At 50.2% G+C, this 18,517-nt stretch overlaps 1 protein-coding gene across 1 annotated transcript in view; it reads left to right on the top strand.

Moving 5' to 3' along the window:
* Positions 1-704: 704 nt before the first annotated feature.
* Positions 705-18,517, top strand: part of LOC127672516 (kinase suppressor of Ras 2-like) — a 157,587-nt gene continuing 139,774 nt past the window's right edge. The window contains exons 1-2 of the mRNA XM_052167647.1: positions 705-823; positions 12,909-13,093. Of these exons, the coding sequence (XP_052023607.1) occupies positions 705-823; positions 12,909-13,093 (304 nt within the window). The remainder of the gene's footprint in view (positions 824-12,908; positions 13,094-18,517) is intronic.

The raw sequence follows: 18,517 nt of genomic DNA, 5'->3' as shown, positions 1-18,517 counted from the left end.
TTGCTAGTTCTAAACAAATCCAACTCCGTAGCATGGCTGTGATATATATTAGAACAAAGAGCTTTGGAGCTAGGCAGAACGGAGTTCAAATCCTGCCTCCACCTCTTCTGTACTGTGACCTCGCCATGGCCTCTCTAACATCTGTTTGTTCACCTAGAGACAAGTCCCATCTTGAAGATGAAGATGGCTTCATGCCTTCACATATATAATTCTTGGCACAAAGGCAGGGGCTGGAAGCCATGATGTTTGCATTTCCCAATCTGACCCCCACACCCCGCACCATCTTCTTTCCAGTTTCTGGTATTACTAAGTTGATGCTCTGCTCCACTCCCTGACCCCAAGTGAGGCCAAGGAGGAGTGGGAAGAAGTGCCTGGTCATTTCTCTAGGGAGGGCATCATTTGTTGGGAAGACAGAAGCCTGGCCTTGTCTCCCCAGCCCCAGGGAGACAGTGAGCAGAGACCTCTGAACCAATTTATCTTGGAAATTGTCTCTTTTTTTCTTCAGGCAGAGGGAGGAAGGAGGAACTTAGAAGAAAGCATCTAGCCAGATGCCCAGCGAAATCTGCCCCAAATCAGCCATCCTTTCTAATAACGAAGGTTGTCACGAGTCTCGGTTCAATCGGAAATGACAGGCTGTGTAAATATTTGCTCTGTAACTGATTTATGCGGTAGGGAACAACAAAAAATAAGATTAGTCACTAATCATGGGGCTGCAGGAACATCGGGAAGCCTGGACACCAGGGCCCACTGCCTGGAAGGCCCAGGCCCTCACCGGGCTCTGCACGTACTCTGAGGGTAGTGGGAGGGATGAGGGTGGAGTTGGGTGGGTGCTGTGTAGGGGTATCCACCGTGGGGTGTGAACTCGTGGGTTGTTCTGTAGGGGAAAGTTCAGGCAGCATTGTCTGTATCTGAGACCAGCCTCTAGTCAGATGCCCAGATCAGAACCCGAGATGGGATGTTTCTTGAATTTAACAGCTGGTTAACTTCTTGTTGGGATTGCTTTCTGTCTTGGAATAAAATAGAGAGAAAGCATTGCATATGGTACTTACACTATGCCTTATTATTTAGAAACAGTACTCCAGTTACTAAATTGAAACAGTGGGGAAGAGTCTAAAAGTAACAAGATGTCTGTCTCCGAAATCCGCACCCCCTCACGGCCTGCCAACTGCCTCCTCGTGCGGATCCTTCTAGAAAATGTAGATACAGATGTCCCTGCCTCGGCATGGCTCTGCTCAAGATTTTCCTGGTTTACAATGGCGTGAAAGCAATTTGCCTTCAGCAGGAGCTGAGCTTGTGAGCTGGCTTCTCAGCCATCCGCGGGCTGGCGGGATTCAGTGTGATCGCTCTACGATGGGCAGTGGCAGTGAGCCGTGGTTCCTGTCTGTGTCACACGTTCTTCAAGGGGAATGGCTGCATTTCTGTGCTGGCCTGGGTAGCTGAGCTTTGAAGCTTGGTCGGGGTGGGTGTATCCAGTGCATTTTTTAGCCCATGATAGTTTCACTGGACAGTGGGTTGATTGAGATGGACCCGTTCTATAAGGTGAGGAACACCGTGTTCTTGTGTGTGCACCTTGCTTATCTATACGGCACAGCAGCTGAGGAGGCAACTGGGTCTCCCTGTATTCCTTTCTCCTGTTAAATCAGCCAGCCTGTTCTAGAGATCTGTTTCTCCACGGGCTACCCTCCACCCCAACTGCCCCACCCTGGCCTAAGCCGTTATTCTCTTGCCTGGGTGTCCCCCTGACAGTCTTCCCTAATAACACGTTTTCTGGTGAAGAAGATGGAACTCAGGCATTGTGCATGCCTGGCGAATGTTCTGCCACTGAGCTATACCCCAAGCCCTTACTGGGGGATTCTAGGCAAATGCTCTACAGCTGGGCCACACTCACCCCAGTTCCTCTTTAATTAAAAAAATTAAGATTGAAAGTGTTGTGGGTGCTTGACTACATTTGTGTGTTTGTGTGTGGTGTGTGTATGTGTGAGTGTGTGTGTATGTGTGTAAGTGTGTATGTATATGTATGTGTGTGAGTGTGTGTATGTGTGTGTATGTGTGAGTGTATGTGTGAGTGTGCATGTATGTGTGACTGTGCATGTATATGAGAGTGTGTATGTGTGTAAGTGTGTATGTATATGCATGTGTGAGTGTGTGTATGTGTGTATGTATATGTATGTGTGTGTATGTATGTGTGTGTATGTGTGAGTGTGTATGTGTGTATGTGTATAAGTGTGTATGTATATGTATGTGAGTGTGTGTAAGTGTGTATGTATATGCATGTGTGTGTGCATGTGTGTATGTATATGTATGTGTGTAAGTGTGTGTGTATGTATGTGTGTGTATGTGTGTATGTGTGTGAGTGTGTATGTGTGTATGTGTATAAGTGTGTATGTATATGTATGTGTGTGTTTGTGTATGTGTGTGTGTGCATGTATGTATGTGCATGTGTGAGTGTGTGTATGTGTGTAAGTGTATATATATGCGTGTGAGTGTGTGTATGTGTAAGTATATATGTATATGTATGCGTGTGTGTGTGTGTGTGTATGTGTGTGTATATGGGGTCATGCACATGCTACAGTGTATGTCTAGAGGTCAGAGAGACAACATTTGAGAACTGGTTCCAGGGATAAAATTCAGGCCATAGGGCTTGCACAGGAAGCACCTTTCCCCACTGAGCCTTCTCTCCCACCCCATTCCATTCTTGCCCCCTCAGACTCTATACTTCAAGCAGAGAGGCCCTTTAAAGACATAGTCTGATGGCATCCCCCTCCAGTCTCCTGGGGCCATTGGAATAGAATTCAACCTGTCTTCCAAAAACAGCAGAGCAGATCTGCAGCAGTCTGGCCCACTGCCCCCACCGGCTTTCTAAGTTCGCTTCCCTGGCTGTACTTCTTTGCCATGCACTCCTGACAGCACCCCTGGCTCCCTCCTGACCCCAGACCTTCCTAGCCTCACTCCTGTCTGACATTCAGGGCTCTACAGAATGCCACATCCGTCCTCTCCCAGGTTTCCGCCATGCTTCTGGATCTAGCAGCCCCAGACCCGTTTGCTGGGTTACTTGGGAATGAATACACATCTTTTAAAGGCTCAGTGACACGGGCTGTACCACACTCACACTGTGTTTACCTCTCCATCCTTCCGCTCTGTAATAAAAGTTGGTGTGCCCTCCACCCTGACTCTTTCCAGCCTGCAGCTCCTCCATCTGAGGGAATGGTGGAACGGTGGGAATTTAATTGACCACTCCACTCTAAGGCACGGTGAAGATGCTTCCAGTCTCTGGCTAGACAAAGTTAATTTTACTACAACATAAAGATAGAAATCTGTCAAGAGAAAGAGGAGAGAAGGGGCTAGGGGTGGGGGAGAGGAGAGAGGAGAGAGGAAGGAGGGCAGGAGATGGAGGGGAAACGGAGCTATTCATCGAGCAGTGAATCATTGTGGGGGTTCACTCCTCCATTGTGGGAGATGGAGTGGGAAGGAGCAACCAAGTCTTCCACCTTCTATAGCAGTGGCTGTTAACCACATGCGACTTTTAAAAAAGCCTGAATTATATTAGTGTGTGCTATTGCTGCATGCACATGTGCACATCCATGTGCCCCAGGGTGTGTGTGTGTGTGTGTGGTGTAGGTATGTGTGTGGTATGTGTGTATAGTATATGTATGTGTTTGTGGTGTATGTGTGGTATGTGTGTGTGTGTGGTATGTGTATGTGTGTGGTATATGTGGTATGTGTGTTATGTGTGGGGGGAGAGCATGAATGCACGTGTGTGTGTGTGCTATGTATTTGTAGTGTGTGTGTGTGTGTGTGTGGTATGTGTATGTGTGGTGTGTGTGGTGTATGTATGTATGTGGTATATGTGTGTGTGGTATGTGTATGTGTGGTGTGTGTGGTGTATGTATGTGTGTGGTATGTGTATGTGGTATATGTATGTGTTTGTGGTGTATGTGTGGTATGTGTGTGTGTGTGATATGTGTATGTGTGTGGTGTATGTGGTATGTGTGTTATGTGTGTGGGGGAGAGCATGAGTGCACGTGTGTGTGTGTGTGTGTGTGTGTGTGTATGTGTATGTGTGGTGTGTGTGGTATGTGTGGTGTGTGTGGTGTATGTATGTATATGGTATATGTGTGTGTGGTATGTGTATGTGTGGTGTGTGTGGTGTATGTATGTGTGTGGTATGTGTATGTGGTATATGTATGTGTTTGTGGTGTATGTGTGGTATGTGTGTGTGTATGGTATGTGTATGTGTATGTGTGTGGTGTATGTGGTATGTGTGTTATGTGGGGGAGGGAGCATGAGTGCACATGTGTGTGTGTGTCCACCATGTGTCCATAGCATGTGTGTGTGTCCATAGCATGGAACTCAGGCTATCAGGCTTGGTGGTAGTAGGTGCCTTTATCTGCTGAGCCATCTGGTCAACCCACCCATGGTTCTGGAGCTCTTTAAATGGTGCCTGATGTAACCAGTGAACAAGACTTTCCATTTTGTCTTAAAATTTGAGGTTAGTTGATGTTTTAGCAGCTTTGAGGAGCAATATAGATTTAGGCAAATAAATGGCTCCATTCTCTGGAAGGATTGTCTCAGCTCCTTGTGCCTGGGCAGTGGGGCGGGAGGAGCTTGGAAGAACAAACAGTGTGGCCCTCATTGCTGTTATTGCTATTAGGACTCTTCTGAGACAAGATGCAATATGTAGCTCAGGCTGGCCTGGAATTCCCCTGCCTCAGCATATTTTTCTTTTTATAGTATAGAATAGAGCTTATTAAGGGCATGGGGAGGGGGTTAAGAGGGTAGTAGAAGCAGAGAGAGAGAGAGGTGGGGGGAGAGAGAGAGGACGAAGAAGAAGAGGAGGAGGGAGGAGGGAAGAGGAGGAGGAGGAGGAGGAGGAGGAGGAGGAGGAGGAGGAGGAGGAGGAGGAGAGGGGAGGAGGAGAAGAGGCCAGCCATGAGCAGTGGGTGGGGTTGGTGAAGAGAATAGGGAGGGGGAAGGGAAGGGAAGAGCAAGGGAAAGTAGGAGAGCAAGCTCCCACTTCCTTCCTCTGTTTGAACTTCTCACATTCTCTCCATGAGGGTTGTCTGCCTCAGACCACCTGCGCTTTAAACCCTGCGGCTCCACTTTTTCATGAAGAACCAACCCTGCCTCCCGTTAGACCTGCCAATTAAACCACAGGCTATTCCCTAGCCTGAGGCTCTGAACAGTCAAGGTTATGGAAAAGAGGGAACCATGGGAATCACACCCAGAGAGTCCTAGAGTCCTAATGCTCAGTATTTGAGCTCTGAGCATGAAGTCCCCTCAGTGGTACATGCCTTTAACCTCAGCACTTGGGAGATAGAGGCAGGAGGATCTCTGGAGTTCGAGGCAAGCCTGGGCTACAGATTCAGCTCCAGGACAGCCAGGGCTACACAGAGAGATGCTGTCTCTAAAAACAACAAACAAAAAAACAAACAATTTCAGAGGGCTTTTCTTCCCAGCATGCTTCTAGACCTTGGAAACCACAGTGGATGAGACAGTGATGGAAAGGCCCAGGGAGATGGACCAACAGGTAAAGGTGCCACCAAGTGTGAGCATCTCAGATATCTTTCTCCAGGACCTACAGGGTAGGAGGAGAGAACAGATTCCTGCAAGCTCTCCTCTGGCTTGCCCATGTGTGCTCACACACATAGGACCTTGTTAATATCCACACACAGACACACACAGACATAGACACACACACAGACACACATAGGCAGACACATACAGTCATAGACACACACAGAGATACAGACACACAAACACAGAGACATAGGCAGACACATACAGTCACAGACACACACAGAGATACAGACACACAAACACAAACACAGAGACAGACAGACAGACAGACACACACACACACACACCGTAAGATAGGTAGAACCATGGATCTATTTTCTCACTACAGAACTCAAGAGCAAATGCAGAAATGAATGAACAACTGCAAGTGATGTTTGAGGAGTGGGCTGAGGCAGGGGCATTCAGGCCATGAATGATAGCAGGTGCCAAGGAGCCCCCTGAGATGCACACAGGACGGTAGACCTGGCAACTAACAGCCTGGCCTCTTCCTTGGTTCTGAGGGTGAGAAGCCAGGCTCAGGGGCTCAGCAGGTTGCTTTCTCCTGAGCTCTCTCTCCTTAGTTTGCAGATGGCTGCTGCTCTGTGTTCCCACGGGGCCCTTTCTCTGTGCCTTCCTAGTGTCTTTCATTGTAGAAGGACACTAACCCTACTGGGTTAGGGCCCCACCCCTATGACTTCATCTAACCTTATCTGCTCAGGTTTGGGGTTTTTTTGTTTTGTTTCATCACTCTCTCCCCCTCCCTCCTTCCCTCCCTTCCCCCTCTCTTCCTTCTTCTCTTCCTTTCCTCCCTTAACAGGGTCTTCATATATTCCAAGCTGGCCCTGAACTCGCTGTGTGGCCAAAATGACCTTGAACTCCATCTTTGCCCTTGTCTCCACTTCCTGAGTTCTGGGGTTATGGGACATTTGTGTTGCTCACACCCAGCCCAGCGCTCTGCCTACTGAGCTACATTTCCAGCTCCTGTAAGACCCAGGATCCTCGAGACCCAGGATCCCATTATTCTTACATTCTGAGATTCTGGGGGGTGGGGCAGGGCAAGGATCACATCATTTTTGGTGGGATAATTTGTTCCAAGCCTTGGGGGAGACTCTGAGTGAAAGGGTTATACCTCCAGGGTCTCATTTGAGGACAGTTCCTACCCTCTTCACACAGGGACAGCCGCTCTTTGCCCTGTCACCATGGCCCACAGACCTTTGTGTGTGTCCTGAGTTAGGGGTCCAGGGCAAAAGTCTTCTTCCTGGATGCATGTCTATCTTTGCTCAGTTCTGAGGGCTGACCTGGCTCCCCACAAAGTACTTCACCCCCTATCCAGAAGCAAAAGCTCGTCCTGACAAAGGGCAGAGGCAAGAGGAACATCAGTAGGTCCCTGACGGACACAGCAGCCAACTGGAGTATTCCCATCCAGTTCATTGGCCCCTTAGAACAACCCTGGTAGAAGTTATTTATACAAGCAAAGATCTGGGGACTCAGAGAGGTTAAGCCACTTGATAAAGGTCACACAGCTAGGCAAGGGGTAAATACACAGTACAGACAGTATTAGAATGGTTTCTCTAATTCGCTAAATTACTGCAAGGCCGTGCTGGCCATTTCAACCTTTTGAAGGCCATGCTCCAGAGTGGCTTAGAACACTCATGACGCTCAGCAGTTGCTATCTCTGCCCACTTCTGGGGCCCTTTGTGACCCCCAAAGCAAACAGCAGAATAGCACATCCGTGTGCATTTGGCCCCACTCCCCTTCCTGTCCTTCAGCCCTGGCAGCTGCCAGCCTGCTGTCCATCTCTGAGGACTTGCCCATTCTGATTATTTATATAAACCGGAATGTGTGGTTCTTTTGCATCTAGCCTTCTTCCTGAGGCGGGGCAGCTCCAAGGTCCCCTCGTGTTAAAGCAGTGAGTCGGAACATCACAAGACTGAAGTGCGTTTGATTGCTCAGACAGATTTCATTTGTCTTCCGTTGCCCAGTGATGCGCATTTGGGTTTTTTCTGCCCTTTGGTGGTTGTCATTTACTGTCAGTGTATATAGATACTTCTTGTCTGAAGACTTATTTCCATTTTGGGGGCTCATATCTATGTGATAGAACTGTTGGGTTGCACAGAACTCCTGTTCTGTATGGTCAAATCATGGGCAGTGTTTTCTATAGTGGCCACACCCTTCACAATCTCACCAGTGATGCCTGTGGCTTCCCGGTCTCCTCATCCTCATCAACTTGGGATAGTGCTCTTGTGTTTGAGCCTGGCCATCCCAGGGAGACTGAGGTTGTAGTTTGTTATCATTCAATTCATGTCCCCCTTCCCCCCCACACACTAACTCTTGTCAGCATCTCCTTGGTGCTTGGTGGGTCTTTATACTTCTTCTGGAGGGAAAGTGTCTCTTCCAAGCCCCTTATTTGCTTCTAACCTACTTTTTCAAACTATTGCCTGAAAACCTCCTTTTCTAAGCCATAACTTTCTGGTAGAAATGAAAACTTTTTGACTATGAAGCCTCAGGTTAGGCTGGCCCTAGAAACACCTTCAGCCACTGCATCAGGGAGCACTGGCTTTCTGTCTGCTGCAGAAAGTGCCGGGTGTGCCTGGGGCGGAGGGCCTGTGGGGTGAGACCACTCCGGGGCCGGGAACTCACTTTGTCTCACCACTTTTACCAGAGTTGGCTGTTGGTGGTGAGGCCTGGGAAGATCATGGCCAGGCTGTTCTCTTTTTTCATGCATCACGTGGTCCAATTATCTCTGCTGTCACAGTCTGTCTTCTCTGAGCACCCTCCTGGAAAGGGGGCAGGTGCCAAAGTTCAAAGGTAACTTCACATTTGGACCACGTGACTGCCTGGGTAGGGATATGACTCAGGATGTCTTCCCCACTGCTCTGTCAGTCTCCCATCTTCTTGTCTCCTATACTATATTCTTTCCTTCTTCATATCCATCTTTATATCCTGTAATCTTCTCCCTCTTTCATCCCATCCCTCCATCTACCCATCCACCTATCTATCCATTCATTCATCCATCCACTCATCCACCCACCCTCATATTCATTCATCCATCCATCTATCCAATCACCTACCTACCCACCCACCCATCCACCCACCCATCCACCCACCCATCCACCCACCCATCCATCCATCCATCCATCCATCCATCCATCCATCCATCCATCTATCCCTCCATTCCCTCCATCTACCCATCCACCCATCCATCCATTCATCCATCCATCCACTCATCCACCCACCCTCATATCCATCCATCCACCCACCCATCCATCCATCCATCCATCCATCCATCCATCCATCCATCCATCCATCCATCCATCTATCCCTCCATTCCCTCCATCTACCCATCCACCCATCCATCCATTCATCCATCCATCCACTCATCCACTCACCCTCATATCCATCCATCCACCCACCTACCCATCCATCCATCCATCCATCCATCCATCCATCCATCCACCTACCCACCCACCCATCAATCTACTCCATCCACCCATCCATCCATTTATCCTCTCACCATCCATTCATCCCTCCATCCCTCCCTCCATTCATCCATCTACACATCCATCCATTTATCCTCTCATCCATTCATTCATCCATCCATTCACACATCATCCACCACTCATCCATCCATCCATCAATCCATCCATCTACTCATCCATCCATTCATCCATCATCCATCCATCATCCATACATCTATCCATTCATCAATCTATCTACTCATCTATCTATCCATCCATCCATCCATCAATCAATCAATCCATTTACTCATCCATCTATCCATCTATCCATCCATCCATCCATCCATCAATCCATCCACTCATACATCCATCCATCTACCCACCCACTACCTACCCATCCACACATCTACCTGCCCTCTACCTACTCATCTGTCTGTACCCACCCATGCGTCTTTCTCCCCTTTCTATTATTCCTTTATCTCATCTCTTTTTTCCCATCTCTCCTCACCTTCCCTCTCATTTTTCTCTTTCATCCCACCCTCTCTCCCCCTCCACCTTCTTCTCATTCATGCATCTCCCTTTCTTCTTCTTCCCCTCCCCTCTCCTTCCTTTCCTCCTTTCTTCCATCTGCCTATCTGACAGTCATATGCACACATCCTGCTCTTGTGACTGTGGATTGGTAACCACACTACTTCTGGCATCTCTGTGCTGCTTGTTGGAACAAGACAAGGACACCAGTCTCACTTGGGTTGGCAGGACTTCAGTGCCTTGGCTTCCTGTGTTTGAGGATGGAGGGAAACCCACAGCATTATGATCAGAGGTTTGTCTGTCTCCTCTTCCCTTGTAAGGCTGATGGATGGGGAAGAGTGTTCTGGGCATTTCAGGTAAACTCCAGCCTGGTTTCAATGCTCAGCTTCTTTCTTGGCTTTCTGCATGGCTCCGTGGCCATTGGACACAGCCAGAGTACAGCCATGCCCATGGCAGGAAACAGCACACAGGATTGTCTGGGCCAAGCATGCTACCTCATAGATCCTCATGGTCACACGCGGCCTTCTAAGAAGGGGCTGGGGTTCTCTCTCCATTGTCTAGGTGGGAAACTAAAGCACAGCAAGGGCATTTCATTCCTGATGATTCAAGTCCCATCTTTCTGTCCCCAGGAGCTGTGACCTGGCCTTGGTGCATATGCCTTCTTAAATCCCCACTGCTGGACAGTTGAGCGGGGAGTGTTAATACAGCTTCTGTAAGGGGGAGTGCCTATCTGAGCCTCACAGCAGGCCCCTGAAGGGACAGTAAGTAGGACTGGCTGCTGATACAGGGGCACTGTGAGGGGTGGCTGGGCAGGCAGACACACTTAGCCTCCTGCAGAGAGCACGGCTTTTTCATGTGGCCTAGGGCCCTCCAGGATTGGCACTGAAAAGTAGGCTTTTCAGCAGCCACCAGAGGGCACTGAGATCCATGCTGGCTGGTGTGGGGTGGTAGATGGAAGGCATTGAGAGACCAGCTCCTTGGGAAAGAAAGACACTTCTCAACCAATGTTATGAGGTGTGTTTTGTGCCATGAGTGCCAAGCCAGGGGCTGAGAGATGCTGTCATGCCATCTGTATGGTTTCTGCCTCGGGGAGCCAGAGGTTAGGAGTGGGAAGCAGAGAATCCAAAATGTAGTGTGATATCGCTGGGCTAAGGCCTTGTTCAGAATACTCACTTAAGCAGCACCTACTGTGTGCCAGGCAGCTCACATAAGCAGCACCTACTGTGTGCCAGGCAGCTCACATAAGCAGCACCTACTGTGTGCCGGGCAGCTCACATAAGGAACATCTATTGTGTGCCAGGCACCAAGCCAGTTGCCAAGGATGGAACCATGAAAAATCCAGGGTCACCGCCCTCAAGGCCCGAGTTCTGCCAGGGAGATTACAAGTGTGGGGGAAATTGGAAAATATGACCAAGCAGATCTGAAACAAGAAGAAAAAGAAGAAACTGGTAGCTCAGGCTGGAGGGGGTGGGGATGTGGAAGGAGACACACCAGAACTGAGTTATCAAGACAGAGATCAGAGAGGGTGAGCAGAAGGGAGAACTCCCGGCCTGTGGAGACAGAAGGGTCAAGGGTGAGGAGGGTCTGGGCCGGGGTATAGGGAGGGATGGCTATCGGAGCCACAGTTGGGACCTGGGGGTTAGGATGGAGAGAGTGAGGTTGTCTCAGAGGGTTAGGAGATGTTACAGATATGGCCACTTTTCAACCAGACCGTGGAGTATGTGTAGGAGTTCATTGAGCAGGGAAGGCATCAAACTAACAGGAAGTGCAGCTCCTGGGGTGACTGGCCTCAGGGTGGTGGCACTGTAAGATTGGGGTGCTTCTGCTAGGCTCTCCCTCATCTTATTTGTTCCAGTGTCCACCTCGCACAGAGGACGGGGGCGGATGCCCTGCCTAAGGTGACTTCAATGGTTACACGAGGGGACCCCTAAAGTTCTTGATTTTTTTACTCTGGGGGTGCAGCTTACGCTTAACTCCGAGTCTCGGTGACAGCTCCTGTGGCCACTGACGCTCTTAATATTCCCAGCCTCCTGATTGGTAAAGGGCGGGTTTCTAGACACCGGTGTTGTGTGAGATGCCCTCGCTTAGCTCCAACGAAAGCTCACCCAGCACGGGGCCGGAGTCCGCTGTCTTTAGTGCCTCTGTCTCATCTCTGTCTCAGTGTGAGGAATCTCACTGGAAATTGAATAACTTTACCTCCCAGTGATCTGTTTACAAGGAAGGGGGCCAGGAAAAAAAAAGAGAGAGAATAAAAAATCATCCTGAAGACCTGTTTTTCTCTTTTCTGTTGCTTATTCAGTATTCAGGAGAGAGCTTTGCTTAGGCTGGCTTCTGGGTCATCATCCTCCTGCCTCAGCCTCTGGAGTGCTGGGATTATTGGAGTATATACCATCACACTAGCCAAGCCCTGGATTTTTGTTTGTTTGTTTGGTTGGTTGGTTTTTTGGTTTTTTGGTTTTTTGGAGACAGGGTTTCTCTGTGTAGCTCTGGCTGTCCTGGAACTCACTCTGTAGACCAGGCTGACCTCGAACTCAGAAATCTGCCTGCCTCTGCCTCCCGAGTGCTGGGATTAAAGGAGTGCGCTACCACTGCCTGACTCAAGCCCTGGATTTTATGTCAGGATTCAACCACCCATAACTGCTAAGGCACTCACCTTACTTTTTTTTTTTTTTTTTTTTTTTTTTTTTTTTTTTTTTGGTGATAAAACCCCAGAACTGAAAGCAACCTACGAAAGAAAGGGGTTACTGTAGTTTACACTTAAACAGCACGTTCATCATGGAGGGAAGTCAGGGCTGGAACTCAAGTAGGGCAGGGACCTGGAGGCAGGAGCTGATGCAGAGGCCATGGAGGGCGCTGCTTACTGACTTGCTCCCCATGGCTGGCCCAGCCTGTTTTCTTATAGAACCCAGGACCACCAGCCTGGGGATGGCCCGGCCCACATGGAAGGCTGGGCTCTCCCCTATCAGTTATCAGTCAAGAAAATGTACCACAGGTTTGCCCCACAGGCCAATCTTGTGGGAACATTTTCTCAATGAAGGTTCTTTCTTTCCGAATGACCATAGCTCCTGTCAAGTTGGCATAAAACCAGCCATCACAATAGCACCTATAGAATATCACTTGAAAGATGGTTAACGTTAGTCTCAGGTCAGTGTCACGTGATCCTGTGGTGGGAGGACTGCAGACTGGCAGGGACGTTCTAGAAGACTCAGAAATGCCCAGCTACGTTCCAGCAGACTCGGCCTCAGTATAAGTTGTGCTTGTGTTTGACGGTGTGCCGCGGTTGCCAGGTGGGCCCCGTTGATATCGGCTGTGTAGACGACACGGACAGATCCATTTTCCCGTCTCCTCATTCTGCTTCCTCTGCAGAACCAAGAAGAAGAGCAAACCCTTGAACCTCAAGATCCACAGTGGCGTGGGCAGCTGCGAGAACATCCCTGCCCAGCAGCGCTCCCCGCTCCTGTCCGAGCGCTCCCTGCGGTCCTTCTTTGTGGGCCATGGGCCCTTCCTGCCCTCCACCCCGCCCGTCCACACTGAAGCCAATTTCTCTGCAAGTAAGTCCTTGCTAGCGCCCCCTGGCGGCACTGGCTGGGGTCACCAGACCCTGGGTGTACCCACCAGGTGCCCGGCGTTTGTGCTTTCTATCCGCTTCTGAATCTCGCAGGTCAAGGGGCATCCATTGCTTGCCACCTCCCGCCCACCTACACAGCTCCTGGATCTTTAGTTGGTTGTGAAGGGGTCGTGAATGACACTTGCAGATGACCGGCCTGTCATACAGCCTCCGTATCTGCTCCTTGGCTTGAAGGAATAACGGCTGAGAGCCAAGCTGGAGACATCAGAGACAACACCCATCTTTTCTGTCTTTGCTCCTTACAGCCTCTTAAGTGCTTGCCTTTGGGTTTCTCTGTCCATGTGGGGATCTGGGGTGACATCGTGCATGTTTTATTGACTGCGGTTAACATGTAACATATAACATATAGTGTATAACTTTTGCATCTCTGGCATGCATAGGGGTTCAAGCCAGGTGAAGTGCAGCCTAGGATTTAGAGTCCGTGCCCACTAATTGCTGCCAGAAGCACAGTGCTTGGGACTCAAGTAGAGACAGGGATTCGTGGTGGCCAAGGGCTGAGTTTCCAGAAAGCTCTGGTCTTAGCCGGAGGTATGATCTGCTAAACAGGTGCCGAGGTGGGCAGAGGGGAACCATGATGTGAGTCCAGCTTCTTCTGCACCGGGATGGGGCAGTCAGGGGATATGGGATGCTGGCTTTCACAAGCACTGTCCCCTGTTCCTTAGAGTCACTGTAGGCTGCTTTGGCCATCCTGTTGATCTAGCAGGTAGTAAGCGGAGTTGACTGAGCACCAGGCTAGTTGCTGCCTCTGGTACATTGCAGATCCATGGTGTAAATGGGGACACTACAGAACTCCCTCAAAGTCACACAGCTACCTCATGGTCGAGCCAGACTTTGAATCTGGTTCCTCCTTTCCTCACTCCCTTCTTTCCCCACTCATCCTCATTTCCCTCTCTACTTCTCCCATAGAACTCTGTATGTGTGCGTGCATGTGTGTGTGTGTGTGTGTGTGTGTAGACAGGGTCTCACTACGAAGTCCTGGATGTCCAGGACTTACGGTGTAGACCAGGCTGACCTGGAACTCGCAGAGATCTAATCCTGCTCCTCCCCACCGCCCTGCCCCCGCCCCCTCCTAGGCATGGAACCCAGGTCCTTGCCCACGTTAGCCAGGAACTCTGCTTCGGAGATAGCATCTCACTCTACAGCCCTGCTGCCTCCTGCCTTAGCCTCCTGTGTCGCCAAGGTCCCAAGGCTGTGCCCTGGATCCCTTTCGAGATCTACCTAGAATGATGAAGGGAGCCTGGGTTTGAGCATCGAGTACTGCAGTACTCAGCTGAGCTAAGAGTCTAGTCTAACGGGCTAAGAGGTTCCTAGTCGAGCTTCAGTTTCCTATCTGTAAAATGGGCTGATTATTTATTCATTGCCATACGCACGGTGTGGGTGGTCCCTTTGTACAGGGCCTGTACACAGTAGGTACTTAATTGTGACGCTTGTTTCTTTGGCAGTCCTGCCTCGTGGTTAATTATGGATCTTGACTTACAGTCCCTCCATACCCACGTCACTTCCCTGCAGCCCTAAGAGGCCTGGAATTTACCTTGGCATCAAGCTGATGGTGGCCTTCTGCAACCATCTGCCCTTGGGCCTCTGCGTCCTCTGAGTGAATGTCACTGTGACCCCTTCTGAACAGCTGACTGTGGCTCTGATCTATGCTTCTGGCCAGAGTGAAGACATCTGTCTATTAAAAAACAAAAAACAAAAACAAAAAAACCTCATTTTTTTTTGTCATTTCTGGGTCATTTTTCTCATCCCACCACAGGCCCCCAAGTTCTCCTTTCCCCTAGTATCCACCAAAGAGGGAGAAAGGCCTGTCTGCTCACCTGGGGTCAGGGACAGCAAAGACTGTTAAGAGGCAGTTCAGAGATAAGCATGGTGGTGTGCGTGTCTGTAATCTCAGCACTTGGGAGCCTAAGGCAGCAGGATCCAGAGTTGAAGGCCGGCCTGGGCTACATAGCTAGTTCTAGGCTAGCCTGGGCTACATAGGAAGTTCTAGGCTAGCCCGGGCTACATAGCTAGTTGTAGGCTAGCCTGGGCTACAGACCAAGACCTAAAAGGCAGTCCTTCAGAGCATGACTGCCCTTTGGATAATTCTGGTGTTTGTACACAGAAGCTGTTGTCTGACCTGCTAGGAAGAGACAAGACAATCCTGGTCTCCGGGGGAGTAAGTCTGCCCTTGAGCACCCTTCCAATGCAGCCCCGCGTTAGCCTGCATTCTGTATGTCCCAGGCAGGAATTTTCTCTTTCTCTCTGGGTCTCAGTTTCCCCAGCTATCCAATAAGAGACTGGAGACAAATACCTGACTCACTTAGAATGCACTGGGATCAGAAAGAACTCAGTTGCTAGGCGCTCGTTCCCACTCGCTTGCCATGGTCCTCAGTTTCCCCATCACCCCCTGCTTCAGGGCTTCACTCCTGCAGACCCATCCCAGAGAGTCCTCTGGGCCATGTCCCTGGGACCCACAGGTTTCCACCAGTCGCTGTCTGTCTGGTCCCGGTGTGAAAGTTCTAGGAGGGTACCCTACCATCTTCATACCCTGGAGATGCTGGGCAGAGGCGGCTGGAGTGGCGGGGCCTTAGGACCCCAGGATACTCAGCCTCACATGGATACAGAAAGTCCTCTACCTGAATGCTTACCCTGTTCCGTTGATGGCCAGCAGGACAAAGAAGGGCACAAGAGTTTCATCTGGTGGAGTAAAGTTTGCTGACTGATCATGCTCATGGGTCGGCTCAGAGATGACAGAATGCAAGATATCATTCTCCCGTGCCTCAGCTTACTAGGGGTTAAACCCTGATAAGTCCACGGTGAGCTGAGCTTACCAGGAGATGAAAGGTATCAGATAGAGCAAACGTACCGAGTCCTGCAGCTTAGCAGTGGAGTCGTACCCAGACCTGTCTCAGGGAATCTTGCCTAGGCATCCCCAAAGATGCTACACCTAACATGTCTTAATGTGCTGGGACACACCCATTAGCCCGAAGAAGGCAAACTCTCTGAACCCAAGCTTATTTTTTGAAAAGCCTAAGTTGGCTTTTGCTTTCTGTTGCGCAGCTTTCCTGGAAATGAGAGCACAGGGGGCTGTGTGAACAAGCCCATCCCCCCACCCCTACCCCCGCTGTCCTCTGACGAGGCCTGTGACATGTTACATATCAGGGACAGCCTGTGTCCTTCCTGTGTTGCTCAGGCATGCCTGACTGAGACTCCTCCTGTGGTGGTTTGTATGTGCTCAGGGAGTGACATGATTAGAAGGTATGGAGTGGGCGAGGCCTTGTTAGGGTAGGTGTGGCCTGCTAGAGTGGGTGTGGCCTTGTTAGAGTAGTATGGCCTTGTTGGAGGAGGTGTGGCTCTTTTGGAGTGGGTGTGGCTTTTTTGGAGTGGGTGTGGCCTTGTTGGAGTGGGTGTGTCACAGTGGTCATGAGCTATAAGACCCTCATCCTAGCTGCCTGGAAGCCATTCTTCTGTTAGCTGCCTTCAGATGAAGATGTAGAACTCTCAGCTCCTCCTGCACCATGCCTGCCTGGATGCTGCCGTGCTCCTGCCTTGATGATAATGGACTGACCCTCTGAACCTGTAAGCCAGCCCCAATTAAATGATGTCCTTACAAGGGTTGCCTTGGTCATGGTGTCTGTTCACAGCAGTAAAACCCTAAGACAGCTCCACATACCCGTTTTTAGCCCAGCAAGCCATGAACACGTGGTTCTTTGTAGAATTGTCTCTGGTCCCAGCTGCTGTGATGAGCCTATATCTAAATATCCTTAAAACTCAATTTTAGAGTGAGTGTGATCCACCTACCAGGACATAGGGAAGGTAGAGTCAAGACTGGTACTTAGAGCTCTGTGAGGGGAATTCTGAGAGTTGTTTGTGCGTATGGTCTGATGGGGGTGATTTGAAACCTTGACAGTGGCGATAATTCCGACAGCCGTTGGTGTTCCCTGTGGTGACGGCATCCGGGCCTGCCCAAAGGCTCTCCCCCTGTTTCATTCATGTGTCAGAACCTTCTAGAATGTTGAGACTTTTATCATCCTCTCTCTAGAGACGAAGAAATGAGGCTGAGGTTGGAGACCTGGCTGAAGGTCATAAGGTCACAAGAGCAGGGAAGGACCAAACCACCCTGCAAGGCCCGCCTTCCTTACCCTCCTGCTTCTGTTTCTGATTTGGAGAACTATGAGGTGGTTTCAAGGAAGACGTTAGCATGCTGCATCCCACGTGTTACCCCACCCCCACCCCTGGGCTCTGCTGTTAATATTCACCACCTCCATGGATGGGCCCAGGAGGTGGCGACCCCTGATGGGGGCAGGCATCTGCAGAGGGTGGCTCCTGGCAGCTTCTGTGACGCAGTCATCCTGAGTGTCTTCTGTTGAAGCTGAGGAATGATCTAGCACTCCCAAAGAGCTCTGGGGGGTTTCATGTTAGCTGCTTGTGGCCCTCCCAGCCCTTTAGGGCAACAAGGGGCTATAACTCTGTGACTTCCCTACATGGCCATCACGGTGGTGGCTGGAATCATTCTCCTTCAGTTGATACCTTGGAAGATGCTATACCCCATGTGGGATGTCCCTCCAGCCTCTGTGGGTATCACTTCTATAAGCAGTTCCTCTCCCTTGTCTTGGAAACAAGGAGAAGAGTTGACCAAGAGCTCGACCTTGTGCGTACCTGGAGGCTGAGTCAGATCCTGGTGTGACAGGGGGCGGTGGTAGCAGGTGGCAGTAAAGGCGATGAAGCTGAACGGCCAGCCGTGTTCCCACAAAGGCAACTGCTGGGGTTATAAAGATACCCGGGATGGGGCTGATTATATAATGGGGTTTAATGAGGCTTGAAGCCAAGGCTCATTACCCCTGGAAGAGGGGGAGGAGATGTGCTCATCTCTGTAGAAGCTGGCAGCCTGAACCGCAGGCCCCATCTTACAACCGGGACCAATCCTACTGTGGGGAGACCCGGCCTCACGGGAGGCAACTCCAATAGGAAATAGATACCCCGGAGGGTGGACCCAAAGGGATTTGCCCACTGGAAAGGATTAAATGATTAAATGGTGGTGCTGATGTTGGTGCCTGGGTTCTGTCCTTGTGCTGGCTCCTCAGACCCAGGAGTTGTTTGGCATCTAAACCTAGCTGAGACTTCCAGGCCCTGAGGCTTCTATTGTGTGCATTCCCTGGTCCATTCCACAAGACCCAGGAGCATTTGTAGGCACGAAGAGTTATCCACTTTGGGATAAAATGATAGACAGCTGTCTGTCACATAAAGAATAGCTTGCTGCAGCTACTACTCCTCGCTTCCATCCTGTCTTCAGGGAGCCACATAGAATTCTCTCTCTCTCTCTCTCTCTCTCTCTCTCTCTCTCTCTCTCTCCCTCCCTCCCTTCCTC

The sequence above is a fragment of the Apodemus sylvaticus genome, chromosome 22 (assembly GCF_947179515.1).
Source record: "Apodemus sylvaticus chromosome 22, mApoSyl1.1, whole genome shotgun sequence".
Classification (NCBI taxonomy): domain Eukaryota; kingdom Metazoa; phylum Chordata; class Mammalia; order Rodentia; family Muridae; genus Apodemus; species Apodemus sylvaticus.
Note: the sequence above shows the minus strand (reverse complement) of the source record. Positions and strands in the feature narration are given on the sequence as shown.